General features: G+C 42.5%; 1 protein-coding gene across 1 annotated transcript in view; it reads left to right on the plus strand.

The window, feature by feature from the left end:
* Nucleotides 1-13,000, plus strand: part of ino80 (INO80 complex ATPase subunit) — a 75,994-nt gene that overhangs the window by 45,492 nt on the left and 17,502 nt on the right. The window contains exons 29-36 of the mRNA XM_056294451.1: nucleotides 3,171-3,265; nucleotides 4,902-4,974; nucleotides 5,918-6,076; nucleotides 6,752-6,854; nucleotides 7,094-7,182; nucleotides 7,908-8,063; nucleotides 8,877-9,048; nucleotides 11,225-11,437. Of these exons, the coding sequence (XP_056150426.1) occupies nucleotides 3,171-3,265; nucleotides 4,902-4,974; nucleotides 5,918-6,076; nucleotides 6,752-6,854; nucleotides 7,094-7,182; nucleotides 7,908-8,063; nucleotides 8,877-9,048; nucleotides 11,225-11,437 (1,060 nt within the window). The remainder of the gene's footprint in view (nucleotides 1-3,170; nucleotides 3,266-4,901; nucleotides 4,975-5,917; nucleotides 6,077-6,751; nucleotides 6,855-7,093; nucleotides 7,183-7,907; nucleotides 8,064-8,876; nucleotides 9,049-11,224; nucleotides 11,438-13,000) is intronic.

The raw sequence follows: 13,000 nt of genomic DNA on the forward strand, positions 1-13,000 counted from the left end.
CTTTTTATCTCCACCAGGGGATAGCCCGCAGGGGTTTATGCATTTGGTTGGGTGTGCGTGTTTGTGTGTGTGTCTGTTTGCGGCTAATCTTGCAAACTACTCAAATGATTAGCCTAAGTTCTTTTGTGCATAGTTATGAGTGAATGATGAAGAGCCTCTCATGGTTGCGGTGAACCTTTGAAAAAGGTTTGTTCTCACTATCGCTGCGCCTTCATTCACTCTCCAATTCCCTTGACCAATGCTGCTTTGTGTTGCTGCCCGGTCTAAGTCAAAACCAAAACATTATTCGGGTACAAGTCTTGAAAGTAAACGAGAGGTCGATCGTATTTCGTAAGCCTGCAAATCATTCACCTCTGATCTCAGCACTGGAGGAACACTGGATGACCTCGCCGCCATGCAGAAGTGCCATAGTCTCCAGTGTTAAAACGCTGCTATAAAAATACAATTTCAAGAGTAGGATTAATCACAGTCACAGCTGGAAATCATCTCAGTAGCTACAATAAAACATTTCCCATGGCTGAGCTATGTTTTCTTACCGTAGTTTTACGAATGAAAGTCAATCGGCAGAGCAGCCATTCGCCTTGGTTCATTTTATATCATGAAAACGGCAATGGTTAAACACCTTTTTAATAAGGGCTTTGAAATTATGGTGGCCTGATCTCTCATTTCGTGTCAGATTGGGTCGCTTTGGTGCAAGGGTCTGCGTTGGAAGCTGCGTATCCACAGACTGACAGGCAAACATTTTTATTAGGTAGATTTTTTAGCTTGAGCCCTGCATATTAACAATATTTTTTTCCATATTTCCTGTTCAATCAGCTTGGGCATTGCTCAAAAGACTTATAATAGCAGGAAAAACACTGTTTTTCTGTCCTTGTGTGCACATTTATTTCCCTTCTCCCGGTAAGCAAAAAAAGGGGATGGTTTGCCAACAAGTTCGAACACCAGAGCAGAGGCGATACGTATGCCTGACTGAGATCTGCACTCTACTAAATGCACCCCTCTACTTTTACATATCATTTTGGTTTACTGGTAAACTATTGTTGTAATTAGAAAAAAATTTGCATACCAAATGTTATGCGTAATCATTCACAGACTGTAAACATGAATAGACTCTGTCAGTAAATGTCTGATCTGGACATGGCTTTATTTAAAAAATGGCTATTTGTCACCTCGGAGTGAAACACAACTGAGGCAGATAAAAACAACAGAAAAATACAAAATGTTCTGTTTATTTGTAAGAATTCAAACATACCGGGGGCGTCCGGGTGGCGTAGCAGTCCATTCTGTTGCGTACCAACACGGGGATCGCAGGTTCGAATCCCCGTGTTATCTCCAGCTTGGTCAGGCGTCCCATCCCTACAGACACAATTGGCCGTGTCTGCAGGTGGGAAGCCAGATGTGAGCATGTGTTCTGGTTGCCGCACTAGCGCCTCCTCTGGTCGGTTGGGGAAACTGGTGGGAATGGCGTGATCCCCCCACGTGCTGTGTCCCCCTGGCGAAACTCTTCACTCTCAGTTGAAAAGAAGCGGCTGGCAACTCCACATGTATTGAAGGAGACAGTTGGTAGTCTGCAGCCCTCCCCGAATCAGCAGAGGGGGTGAAGCAGCGATCGGGACAGCTCGGAAGAGTGGAGTAATTGGCCAAGTACAATTGGAAGAAACAAGGGGGGGGGGGGAATGCAGCCATACTGCAGAGAAGAATATAACCAACTGTTAAAGTGTATCCCATCAGGTGGGAGTCTGCCAAACACCAGTTGTTGAGTCAGGATAACCGCCTCTTAAGGGATAAATAACTTTTTATATCTTGCACAGGTATGTAGCTTCCAAAGGTTCTGCTCATTTTGTGTCTTTTTTTTTTAAATCAAAGAAGAGTCAACAGAAACTAAACTGTTGAGATGTACCTTTTTATCATCGGGTCCCTGCCTTATGCTAAACTTTTTCCTGCTATTAGAGCAAAGCTTTGAGATCAATTTGATATTAGAAAGACTATAAGGCTTTCAGGGGAGGCAACGATGTCTACAAGGTCTTGCTGGCAAAATACCAACAGCTGATTCAACAAGGTTAGCTGCATTTTGGCGAGCACCACTATAATGGTCCCTAATGTAGTCTTCACTCGGAGCAGATGGGGTTATTGGGATCTGAGCCAGACACATAGAGAGGAGGCCTTGGGCTGCTGGGGCTAAGACCCTGGGTGACATGGTGGTGATGGGAGGGTTGGCAATAGGGGGTGCGGATGAGGCAGAGGTATGGGGCTGGGAGAGGTAGAGTCAGATTAATGTCTACTGTCAAATGATGGATATTATGGGGGGGGGGGGTTAATGACCGGGTGCGCTGTGCTATCAACGTAGAGGTGAGATGCGATGTTTATGGGAGGTGTAATTGGTTCGTAAAGGGGCACTGAGATGTTTCAGCGCACTCTGGGGATGGCGGCGGGGGTTTGGGGTTTAGGGAAGTCCTAAACGAGAGAGATCAACATGTCACCTCATCACTGCTGTTGCTCTGACCCTGCGGGCTCTCCCAGGGTCTCCCATCAGACTCAACACCCACAAAAATGCAAACCTAGAACAGCTTAGCACACTTTCAGGGGGAAAAGCATCAGTCTCTTTGTTTTTCAAGCTCTCTTCACACAGGGATTGAGGTTTGAAACCAAGCAAAAGCACATACGAGATGTGGAAAATGGGTATGTTAGCTTACCAAAGGCCGACCTAAAAACTCCCCCTCTGAAGATGCATTTCCTGACCTTTGGACTTGTGCAGTAAATCTCCAGAATTTATCTGCTCCTTAGAGAACCACTTAAAAGTGCAACACAAGTCTGAAATACCGTTAAATTCAACTAATTTAGTAACAGACTGAGTGGTAAGTGACAACCGCCCCTGGAAGCGGTTGAAAATAATCCTGCATTCCAATTTCCTTAAATTTGGATGACTACAGCCTGAACTGTAAGTTCCGAGGGTCCCAAACCTAATTTAGGGGGCCCTAAGAAGTATTCAAAACCACATATTCATGAATTCAAGAACAATATTCATAAATTATGTACAGGGCCGAAGCCAACTCCAGCAGAGCTCAGTCTAAAATATAAGCTGGAGTGATGGAATAAGACAGTGTTTTTGTTCTTTCCTCAGTGTTTCTCCTCATAATTTTCCTTTGTTTCTTCCCACCCTGTCTTTCCAGGAGTACATGGTTCACCGCAAGCACACCTACATGCGTCTGGATGGATCCTCCAAGATCTCCGAACGTAGAGATATGGTGGCAGACTTCCAGAGCCGGTGGGTAGATTTGTGGACATTCCATGCAGTATCTCTCGCGCTCTCTCTCTCTCTCTCTCTCTCTCTCTCTCTCTCTCTCTCTCTCTCTCTCTCTCTCTCTCTCTCTCTCTCTCTCTCTCACTCACTCTCTCTTGCTGTCTCTCTCGCTGTCTCTCACTCGCTCTCTCTCGCCCTCTCTCTCTCCCTCCCTCTCTCTCTCTCTCTCTCTCTCTCTCTCTCTCTCTCTCTCTCTCTCTCTCTCTCTCTCTCTCTCTCTGTGCTTGTTTTTCTATCCCAATGGGGATGTCCCCATTATGATAGAATAACCAGAAACCACCTTCTTTCTGCGGACATTTTATGGATCCCCATGAGGAAAAGGGTCTATTTTAGGGTTAGGACTTAGGGTTAAGGTTAGGCATGTAGTTAATGATGGTTAGGGTTAAGAGCTGGGGAATGAATGTAATCAATGAGGGGTGCCCACAAGTATAGAGAAACAAACGTGTGTGTGTGTGTTTGTGTTTCTGTGTTTGCGCATGTTTATTTGTCTTAATATACTCGCAAACATTCTAGAGCTTCTACATTTCTCTGTATATGTGTGTTTGTGGGTGGGTGTGCATGTGTTGGAGTACATCTACGTATGTGTGTGTGTGTGTGTGTGTGTGTGTGTGTGTGTGTGTGTGTGTGTGTGTGTGTGTGTGTGTGTGTGTGTGTGTGTGTGTGTGTGTGCATGCACGCACCTACATATCCTTTGCCACAATAAAACTGACTGTAAATCCTCCTCTCTACATACTGTGGTCAGGCATCAATGGACAATTTAATCTTACATGCGTATGTGCACACACATGACTGTGTTTGTGTGCCTGCATGTGCGTTTCCTTGTGAGTCTGCACACTCTGGTTTACATTAGCGTGGCTCTCTGAGGGGCCTGTACCGATCTGGTTCTTATTGAGAGGAGTTCAGGTAAAAGACTTTTGGGTTTTACTGAAACATCCCTGGTTATTACTCTGCAAGACTTTAAAGTGCATTTTGGGTTTTGCTAAACATGCTATAAAGCTAGCAGGGGGTGACTTCCTTCATCCAGTAACAACAAGTGATTTACTCTCTCACTTGCTCATTCACTTTGGTCTATCTGTAAGTTTTTCTGTCCGTCTTTCAGAGTTGTGATGGTTGGTGATTTTACTTATGTCATACAGCAGAAAAGCCACACTAGTATTATTAACTCCACACCTTCACTGCTGTTATTTTGTGGTTACAAAATGAAATGAAAGCACATATTTTGCTCTAGCGCTGAAGTCTGGCAGCTATATTAAATGTATGAAAATGCACAACAATGCACCTCTCATGCTGAACACTAATCAATGTCAGCTGAAAATATGTTTGTGTTACTGTCTGGCCACGTATCGTTGCTTGCTTTTAACAAATTACAATGCCACCTCGATTCAGTTACAGTCTCACATGAGCAGGGCTGCTTCCAAACTTCGGGAGTTAGTATTCATCATGATGTTGACCCCATGATGGTGAAAAAAGAGGCAACAGTTATCATGAGTATTAAAGGGTAGCGAGGGTCTCCCTCTCTCTCTGTCTCTCTCTCTGCTTCTCTTTCCCTGCTATTTTTTTGTACACATGCACTCACACTGTGGTCTCTGTCCCTCCACAGAACGGACATCTTTGTTTTTCTCCTGAGTACGCGGGCTGGAGGACTCGGCATCAACCTGACTGCTGCTGACACTGTAAGTTACCTAAACTTTTAGGAGCAGAGAGTGTATTGTTATAATATCAACATAACTTTTATATATCCTCAAAACATCTCAAATCCAGTCATTTTAATTGCCACGTGCAGTGTTGTCATTACAGGCTGACATACAGGCGTGCACATGAATTGACAAGGCCTTCAAAAGGGCTGAAATCAAACTTACTTTCTTTGTGCAATCCTTTAGTTGAAAACAGAAAAAGTAGGAAGTGTCTTGGTGGTAATGCAATGACATCATTATATGATTGGCTTTACTATGTCACAGATTTGTCACAGGGCTTTGTTTGTATTCCCCCCGGCTTTCCTTTTTCATTTGTCTTTCTCTTGGGATCACTGAAGTGGCTAATGCAAGAACTTTTTGTTGAATTAATATATAGTTATATTTCTATTAAATTTGTTCTTGCAAAAAGTGTGCAATGAGAAAACAACGTCTGATTCATGCGACATTCTTTTTTAATGAATACACTAACAATATAAAAACATTTAACTCACGTGAATTTAACAAATTAGTTAAGAAATTTAGTTAAGCAATTTTTGTGACTAACAAACATTTATTCACCTTGCACAATTCTTGTATGAACAAATTCAAGAGAAATTAAGAAAAAGTTAAGAGAGTCCTCTTGCATGAGTCCAATTCTCTCTCTCTTGCTCTCTCTCGCTCTCACTCTTTTTTTTCCTCATTCTTTCTGTGGTTTCATGACAGAGGAAATAACTAGAGAGATGGGAGCTATAGCGTGGTTGATCAACAGCATAATTTTTCTTTTTTTTTGTATTTTCTCAGTGTTAACATTCAAAATTTTTCTCTCTGCTTTTCTCTAGGAAGGGCTAGAAGGTTTTCTGCTGTAGGTTTTTGGTCAAACATCTCAATGATGACCAGTAACAGTTTCTCTCTCTCTCTATCCTCCATATGTTTGTCCCTTCAGGTGATCTTCTACGACAGCGACTGGAACCCCACAGTGGACCAACAAGCCATGGACAGGGCACATAGGTTGGGCCAGACTAAGCAGGTCACTGTCTACCGCCTCATCTGCCAGGGTACCATCGAGGAGAGGATCCTGCAGCGCGCCAAGGAGAAGAGCGAGGTCTGACTCTCTCTCTCTCTCTCTCTCTCTCTCTCTCTCTCTCTCTCTCTCTCTCTCTCTCTCTCTCTCTCTCTCTCTCTCTCTCTCTCTCTCTCTCACACACACACACACACACAACGCCACATATCGAATGGCAAACACATCCACAATGGCACAAACTTACAGACTGACACAAATACATGTGCAGTCATACAAACTATAAAGGGTGCTAAGACTACAAAGGGTGTGCAGTACCTTATCTCAAAATGCTATAAATGTGCACTTTGTATAGGCATGAGAAGCAGATAAAGCCTTTTAATTCAAACTTATTTCCAGGTGTTTTTGGGCCATTACAAGTATCCTCAGTTATATTAGAGTTAGACTTAATAAGAAAATTGACTTAGAAAATGTTTACCACTTTTTTAGCCCAAATGAAACTGATTTTATTTAATTGTTCTACAACCATTTCAGTGTCTCAAAATTGATAAAACTAAATGGCATGCTTCTACAAACTTCAACCTTGTATGATAAACTATTTCATAGTTTAAAGATATAAAACTATCATCAGTCCAGTAAATAAAAAAAACTTAAACTAAACTAAACAACAGTGTTTCAAAACCAGGTGACATAATGCAAATATAAACTGGGGCCTAAACGTTTACTAAGTGGCTTAACTCATTTTTCCTGTACAACTAGATCCAAAGGGTGGTGATCTCAGGGGGCAACTTCAAGCCCGACACCCTCAAACCCAAAGAGGTGGTCAGCCTGCTACTGGATGATGATGAGCTGGAGAAGAAATGTGAGTGTTTGAGCATGTGCATAAACACACACACAAACACACATGGAAACAAGTTACACTACAAACAGGTACATCTTGATTCTGCCTGCAGTGACATTCCATTTACTTCCATTATTTGCCTTGACTTAAACTCCCGACATTAAATTGCACCACAAATTCTTTCCCAACCTATACCTTAACTTAAAGGCTGAAATAAAAAGCGTATTGTCAAACTATCTGGATCGTTTGCTTTCCCACAGTGCGTCTGAGACAGGAGGAGAAGCGGCAGCAGGAGGAAAGCAGCAAGGTGAAAGATCGTAGGAGGAAGAGAGAGAAGTACGCCGAGAAGGTACAGTCTACCGACTAACTCTAAACCTAACCCAAACCAACGCAACCCTAACCCTGTCTTTAACCAACGTGGTCAGGGGGAGCTTGTTCGGTCAAACACAGGGAAGGATGGATTGCTGGAAAAATGAAAGAAGAGAATATAGATTGGAAGCAAGAAAATATATATGTATTTTAACCTTAAACCTGTTCAGGTAATGAAACAATGACCAGCTTGATGATGTTCATTCATGTACATCTGAAAGCTGCCCTGTTCAACCACAGTCCTTCAGTGTTGGCCGTTGAACTGCTGCACTGGAGCTGAGCTCTTTCAGGAAGTAGCTTTTGTTGAGGATAGAGAGACAATGATTCTTTTACTCTCCAAAAAACACTTTTTTCAGATGGTTTGGGGTTCTGACTTGATGACTTTGGGGTCACATGCCTGCCTCCAAACTGTAGACCACCGCTATCCTTAGAAATGAATAATTCAAGGATGGAAGGAAACTAGAGAGTAAGGGGGGAACACCTGGTAGTAATACTAACAGGGCCTTTAGGTTGAGGAGATTCAAGAAGGAGTTGGATAAAAGTTGAAGTGGCAAAGTGAGGGGGGTGGAATGAGTCCATGATGCCAGCTAAACTGGCCTGGACAAAACAGTGTTAAAGATGATGACCTCTCTCTCTCGCGCGCGCTCTCGCTCTCTCTCTCGCTCTCTCTCTCTCGCTCTGTCTCTTTTCTTTTGCTTTCTGTAGAAGAAGAACGAGGAGTCTGAGCCCAAGAAGAGAAAGGAGGTGAACCTTGTCATCTCCCATGCCCCTTCAGCAGACAACTCCAATCTCTCTGCTGACGGTGACGATTCCTTCATCAGCGTTGACATGGACTCAGCCATGCCCAGCCCCTTCAGCGAGGTGAGACAGTCCTGGCAGAGAGATTGTGGATTGTGGTTGTATCATGTGGATTGTGCTGTGTGTGTGGGGGTGAACCGCCTTACATTCAGACATGCTCAATTTCATGCTCAGTTTCAGAGTGGCAAAACAAGTCAGTTAGAGGGAGATGGTGAGGAATAGGGAGCGAGAGAGAGACATAAGGGGTCATTTTTGAAGGATTCAAGGAGGGTCAGTTTGACCTTGAATCCAAACACTCACTCTGTTATTTTACATTTTCCTCCTCCTGCTTTTAAATTTCTGCCCCTTTTCCAACTCTTACCTGGATCTGCTATTTTCCATCTCTGTCTCATCATGAGATTCATTTTCCTCTCCTCTACATTGTTAATGTGCTTGTTCCCTTCTGACTTTCTTATCTTCTATTTTATCTACCTTGGTATTCCTTCCATTTTTCCATTGATACATCCTTTCTTTTCCTTCCTTCCTTTCTTCCTTCCTTCCTTCCTTTCCCCTCTTTCTCTCCTTATGTCATTCACACTTCATTTTTTGCTGCTTTCCCTCTGATCGGGTTTCGGTTTTCCATTTCCTGCTTCCTGACATCTTTCCTTCCTTCTGCCTTTTTCCAACTTCTCTTTCCCTCTATTTTCTCTGTATCCTTCCATTCTTATTATTCTCCCCTCCTCGTTTTACTTCGTCACCTTTATTCTTTCTCACCTCTTTTCTTTACATCCTTCTTTCTTTCCTTCCTGCCTTCCTTCTTTCCTCCACTTGCTCCTCGCTCCCCGTGGCGCTGACTCCCAGCCTTGTGTGTCTGTGTGTGCTCCTGTTCCCGCCCAGATCTCCCTGAATAGCGAGCTGCAACCTGGCTCGCTGCCACCAGATGCCGATGCCGATGACAGCAGCAGTGACATGCTGGTCATCGTGGACGAGCCGATGTCTTCGGCGCCGCAGTCCCGCGCCACCAACTCCCCTGCCTCCATCGCCGGCTCGGTCTCAGACAACATGAATGGTGAGAGATTGACTCAGGCAGGCTGGTACAGTGGCCACTCAATTGCATGTCTTTTTACACGACATTGGAACATTTACAGGGCACCTGTTGCTGTTGTAAAAAAGAAGAAAAAATAGCATCAGAAGATGAAGTGAGGGCCAGCAGAATAATGGCTCCATTATAGATCAGCACCCCGGGAGCTGGTAGGGATACCGTATAAGGCATGTAAGGCAGGTACCCTACTAACCAGAGGCTTAAGCCAGGATGTATAAACCAACAGCTAAGCTACCCTGGCATCCATACAATTATGCTGCCCAATATAGTATAAGCTACTGCCAAAATGTTCATATTTTATCATAACAGATAATAAAGTCCAGCTTTTTGCTACAGCAGGTCTACTCTCTGCATAAGAGCTGCATTACAACTATACAGCCCACTGCTATTCGAAAAACTCCCAGTATAGCAAATTCTCTGTTATCTATTAGATAGTATTATCATATTTCTGTTCCATTAGCAGGGGTAATCGGTGTGACTTACACTAAGGTCGCAATTAGCATAAACACAAGTTCAGAGTGTTCTCTTTATCAGTCCTGACATATGAATAGGTCCGCATCTGTCAGAACGACTAGTCTCTGACACCTCGTAGGCATTAGAGAGCTGATTATTTAGATTTATGATGGTGAAAGTTTGTCTTGGCTGCAGTATCTTTCAGTGTTCATTCCAATGCCTGTTGGACACTGATAAAGAGTAAATCTATCGTTTCTGTACAGTATCAGTGCTTTGGACGCAACACAAAGAAATAATCCCCCCTATATACTGTACTAGTTTATAAAACACTATGTAGAGTTCAGCCGTTGTGATTCGAAGCTCCTGCCAGGAGAAGTAATTAATGGCTCCTGTTTACCAGGCCCATGAACTGTACTGTGAGCTGGGAGAGGGCTACTCAGTCCAGGGACTGTTGGATTAAGGACTTTCTAAAGAGAGAGTTGTTCGTGGAGGAGTTGCTACAGACAGTAAGGGGAAGTCTGGCCGAAGCAGATGAGGAGCAGTTGTGGAGCTTGGCGAGGTTCGAGAGGGACAACAGGGCAAGGACAGGGACGATCGGTGGAGTGTGGGAGGGAAGGTTTCTTTGGTAGCCAGTGGATGTACAGAGTTTTAGGGAGGAGGGGATTGAGTTTGTGAAGTAATGGGGTTTAGAAAAGGAGAAAGAAGGACAGAGGTTGATGCATTTTGTGGAGCGGTTTAACTTGGTGTAAGGGGTGCTGATGGGGTGCTGATACTTTAGCTCCACCGGAGTATCAAACATCAGATTTTAAATTGTTCTGTTAAAAGTTTGTTGCCTAACACTTTATTTAAACAGACATCTATTGACCTTTTTTAATTTACTATTTGCACACTGTAAGAGACTTCCTTTTTCCTTTTTTCCCCCCCCATTTCATTGCCTATTAAGTGAGGGAAGGGCTAGTTTTAGATGCGTTCATCTGATCTTGTGCCATGTGTTAGTTAGTATATGTTGTATGCAATCAGCCCAACTAGTCAAACTACTTGAGTGTGCAAAGTTACTTAGACATTAAAAACAGATTATGATTCTTAGATTGAATCTAAATTCGGGCCACACTATCTGTCTCATTTAAAAAAAATAGATAAATTGGACAAAATTGCTGAGGAAGGTAGGAGAATGTGGGAGTCAGAAAGTTGGGAGAAGATTTAGGGATACCAGAGGATTAGACATTACCAGTGACTCACAGTCTAGACATGGTTGAAAACAAGTGCATAGTTGCCAATTTTCCCCAGGCCGTGTGCTTAGAATTACAACAAATAATCCAGTGTAATAATTCCTTTCCATTAAAAGTACCTTTTAACCTTTTCAGCTTGCTTGAGGGACTGGTTTTAATGCCAAGCCACGCCCAGCGTCTCCTCTCTCAACTCTTCCAAAGTCATTTTCCATCTATCACTTTTTTTTCTTTTTCTTTTTTTTTTTTAGTGATGGAAAAGAAAATGCCTCAAAACTTGTCTTTGGCAGAGAACAGACACTACTCTTGTCAATATATTATACATATAAATCTATGTAGGATGTGCAAGATAGTTTCACATGCTTGATCATCTGGCCATTGCACATCATTTCAAAATTGTCGGCCTGTTATATATGACTATATGATTTAAGAAACACCAAAGAAACTGCATATTCTTCCTGCAGGTATTTCAGGCCAGGATACAATCAGTTCTGGTCGGGGGCGGTCTGGGCGGAGCCGGGGGCGACCAAAAGGATCTGGAGGCGGAGCGAAATCAGGAAAGGGCCGAGGGCGCAAGTCGACAGCGGGCAGTGCAGCAGCAATGGCAGGAGCAATGGCAGGGGCAGCAGCTGCATCGGCAGCAGCATATGCCGCCTATGGCTACAGTGTTTCCAAGGGTCAGTACGCACCCACGCCGTCGCACAAACACATGCTCAAAAGGTATTAATTCACAACCCTTGCAGATAGTGGACACATGTAGACTTCTGATTGAATAAGATTATCCTGATTTAGTTACCTTTAAGTTTCTTGTCTTGTATTTAGTTACTTATTTACCACATTATAATAATGAAAACCTGATTAAAACCGGACGGGCTCAGCAAGCCGGGGGAAATAGTTCCACAGATATATGGATTGTAATTCCAGTAAATTCAGTTTCTTTCTTCTGATTCAGTCGTTAATATTCTAGTAGCTGTGAAAGTTGTTAATAGTGAGACCACTTTGTTTCTTTCAAAGAAGTGCAATAATTGAATAGGGGTGCCTGTGCAATTGAAGAATCTGAATGATAAATAATTCCACGTAGCTCCCACCATTTAAAGTTTTTGACAAAGGCTGTTTGGAAACCCCTGCACTGAACCAAGAAGATAATGGTTGAAGTTGTTATTTTTACTAGCCTGTAGATACATTTTCCATCTGTGATGTTCAGTCAGGATGCGGTGTCGTTTCCTTCTGCTGCTGTGCATTATTAAAAGTATTACATACTTTTTTGCGAGTGCCGACGACTTCATTTGCTATTTTTGTGCCTTTTGGGTCAGTACCCATCATACTCTGAAGACCTTTTGAGTTGACCTCCCTGTTCCGTTGTTTGAGCAGTCAGGATTAGGGCTGATGAATTTGGGAAAATTATCTAATTTCGATTTTTTTTTAAAGATCAATTTTGCGATTGCGATTTAGTGTGCAATTTTTTTCAAAAGTTCATTATCTTCTGTGTTAGACACTAAACACAAGCAATAAATCATTCTATAGTATGACCAACACAACAGTCAACATATAAACTGCTTCCTCCTGTAGGCCAGGCCTACATTATATGATGAAATGAGATGAATTGATGCATGAATTGATATGAATAACATATCTTCATTTAACTATTTAATTGTAAAAAGAAAAACCTTCTAGAATATTGACTGATTGATTTAACTTCAAGCCTTGTAAAGATGTAATGTAATTATCATGACTTAACTTTAATAAAATCTGAAAAAGGAACAAATAAATACGAACTTCAGTCGGTAACAGTAACAGATCACACAAACTAAACAAATCGGTGGCTGTATCACTCTAAAAATATGTAGATAATGCAATGTTATTGTAATAAACATATAATATGCAAACATGTGGACTGGACTTTTTAATAAAATCTAAAAAGAAACACTGTGAACATACATGTACATATTAAATAAATATCAGTCCAGTCAGTTCCAGTAATAAACCACACAGACTAAAGTGCACAAGGAGTATGGCTCTGTCAGCCATTATGTCGTCCTACTGTATCGTTCTCAGTAGCTCACAGATTTTTTGCCAGGAAAACCAGCATCTCAACTTTTGCTGGTTTTATTAAGGATGAACAAGTGCAAGTTACTATATTCCCTCCAATGCTAAACAGACATTCTGAGGGGGAACTTGTGGTTGTTACACAAAGATACTTGCGGGCCAACTTCTTCTCCATCGATGGCAGGGGTCACTCA

The sequence above is a fragment of the Lampris incognitus genome, chromosome 15 (assembly GCF_029633865.1).
Source record: "Lampris incognitus isolate fLamInc1 chromosome 15, fLamInc1.hap2, whole genome shotgun sequence".
NCBI classification, from domain to species: domain Eukaryota; kingdom Metazoa; phylum Chordata; class Actinopteri; order Lampriformes; family Lampridae; genus Lampris; species Lampris incognitus.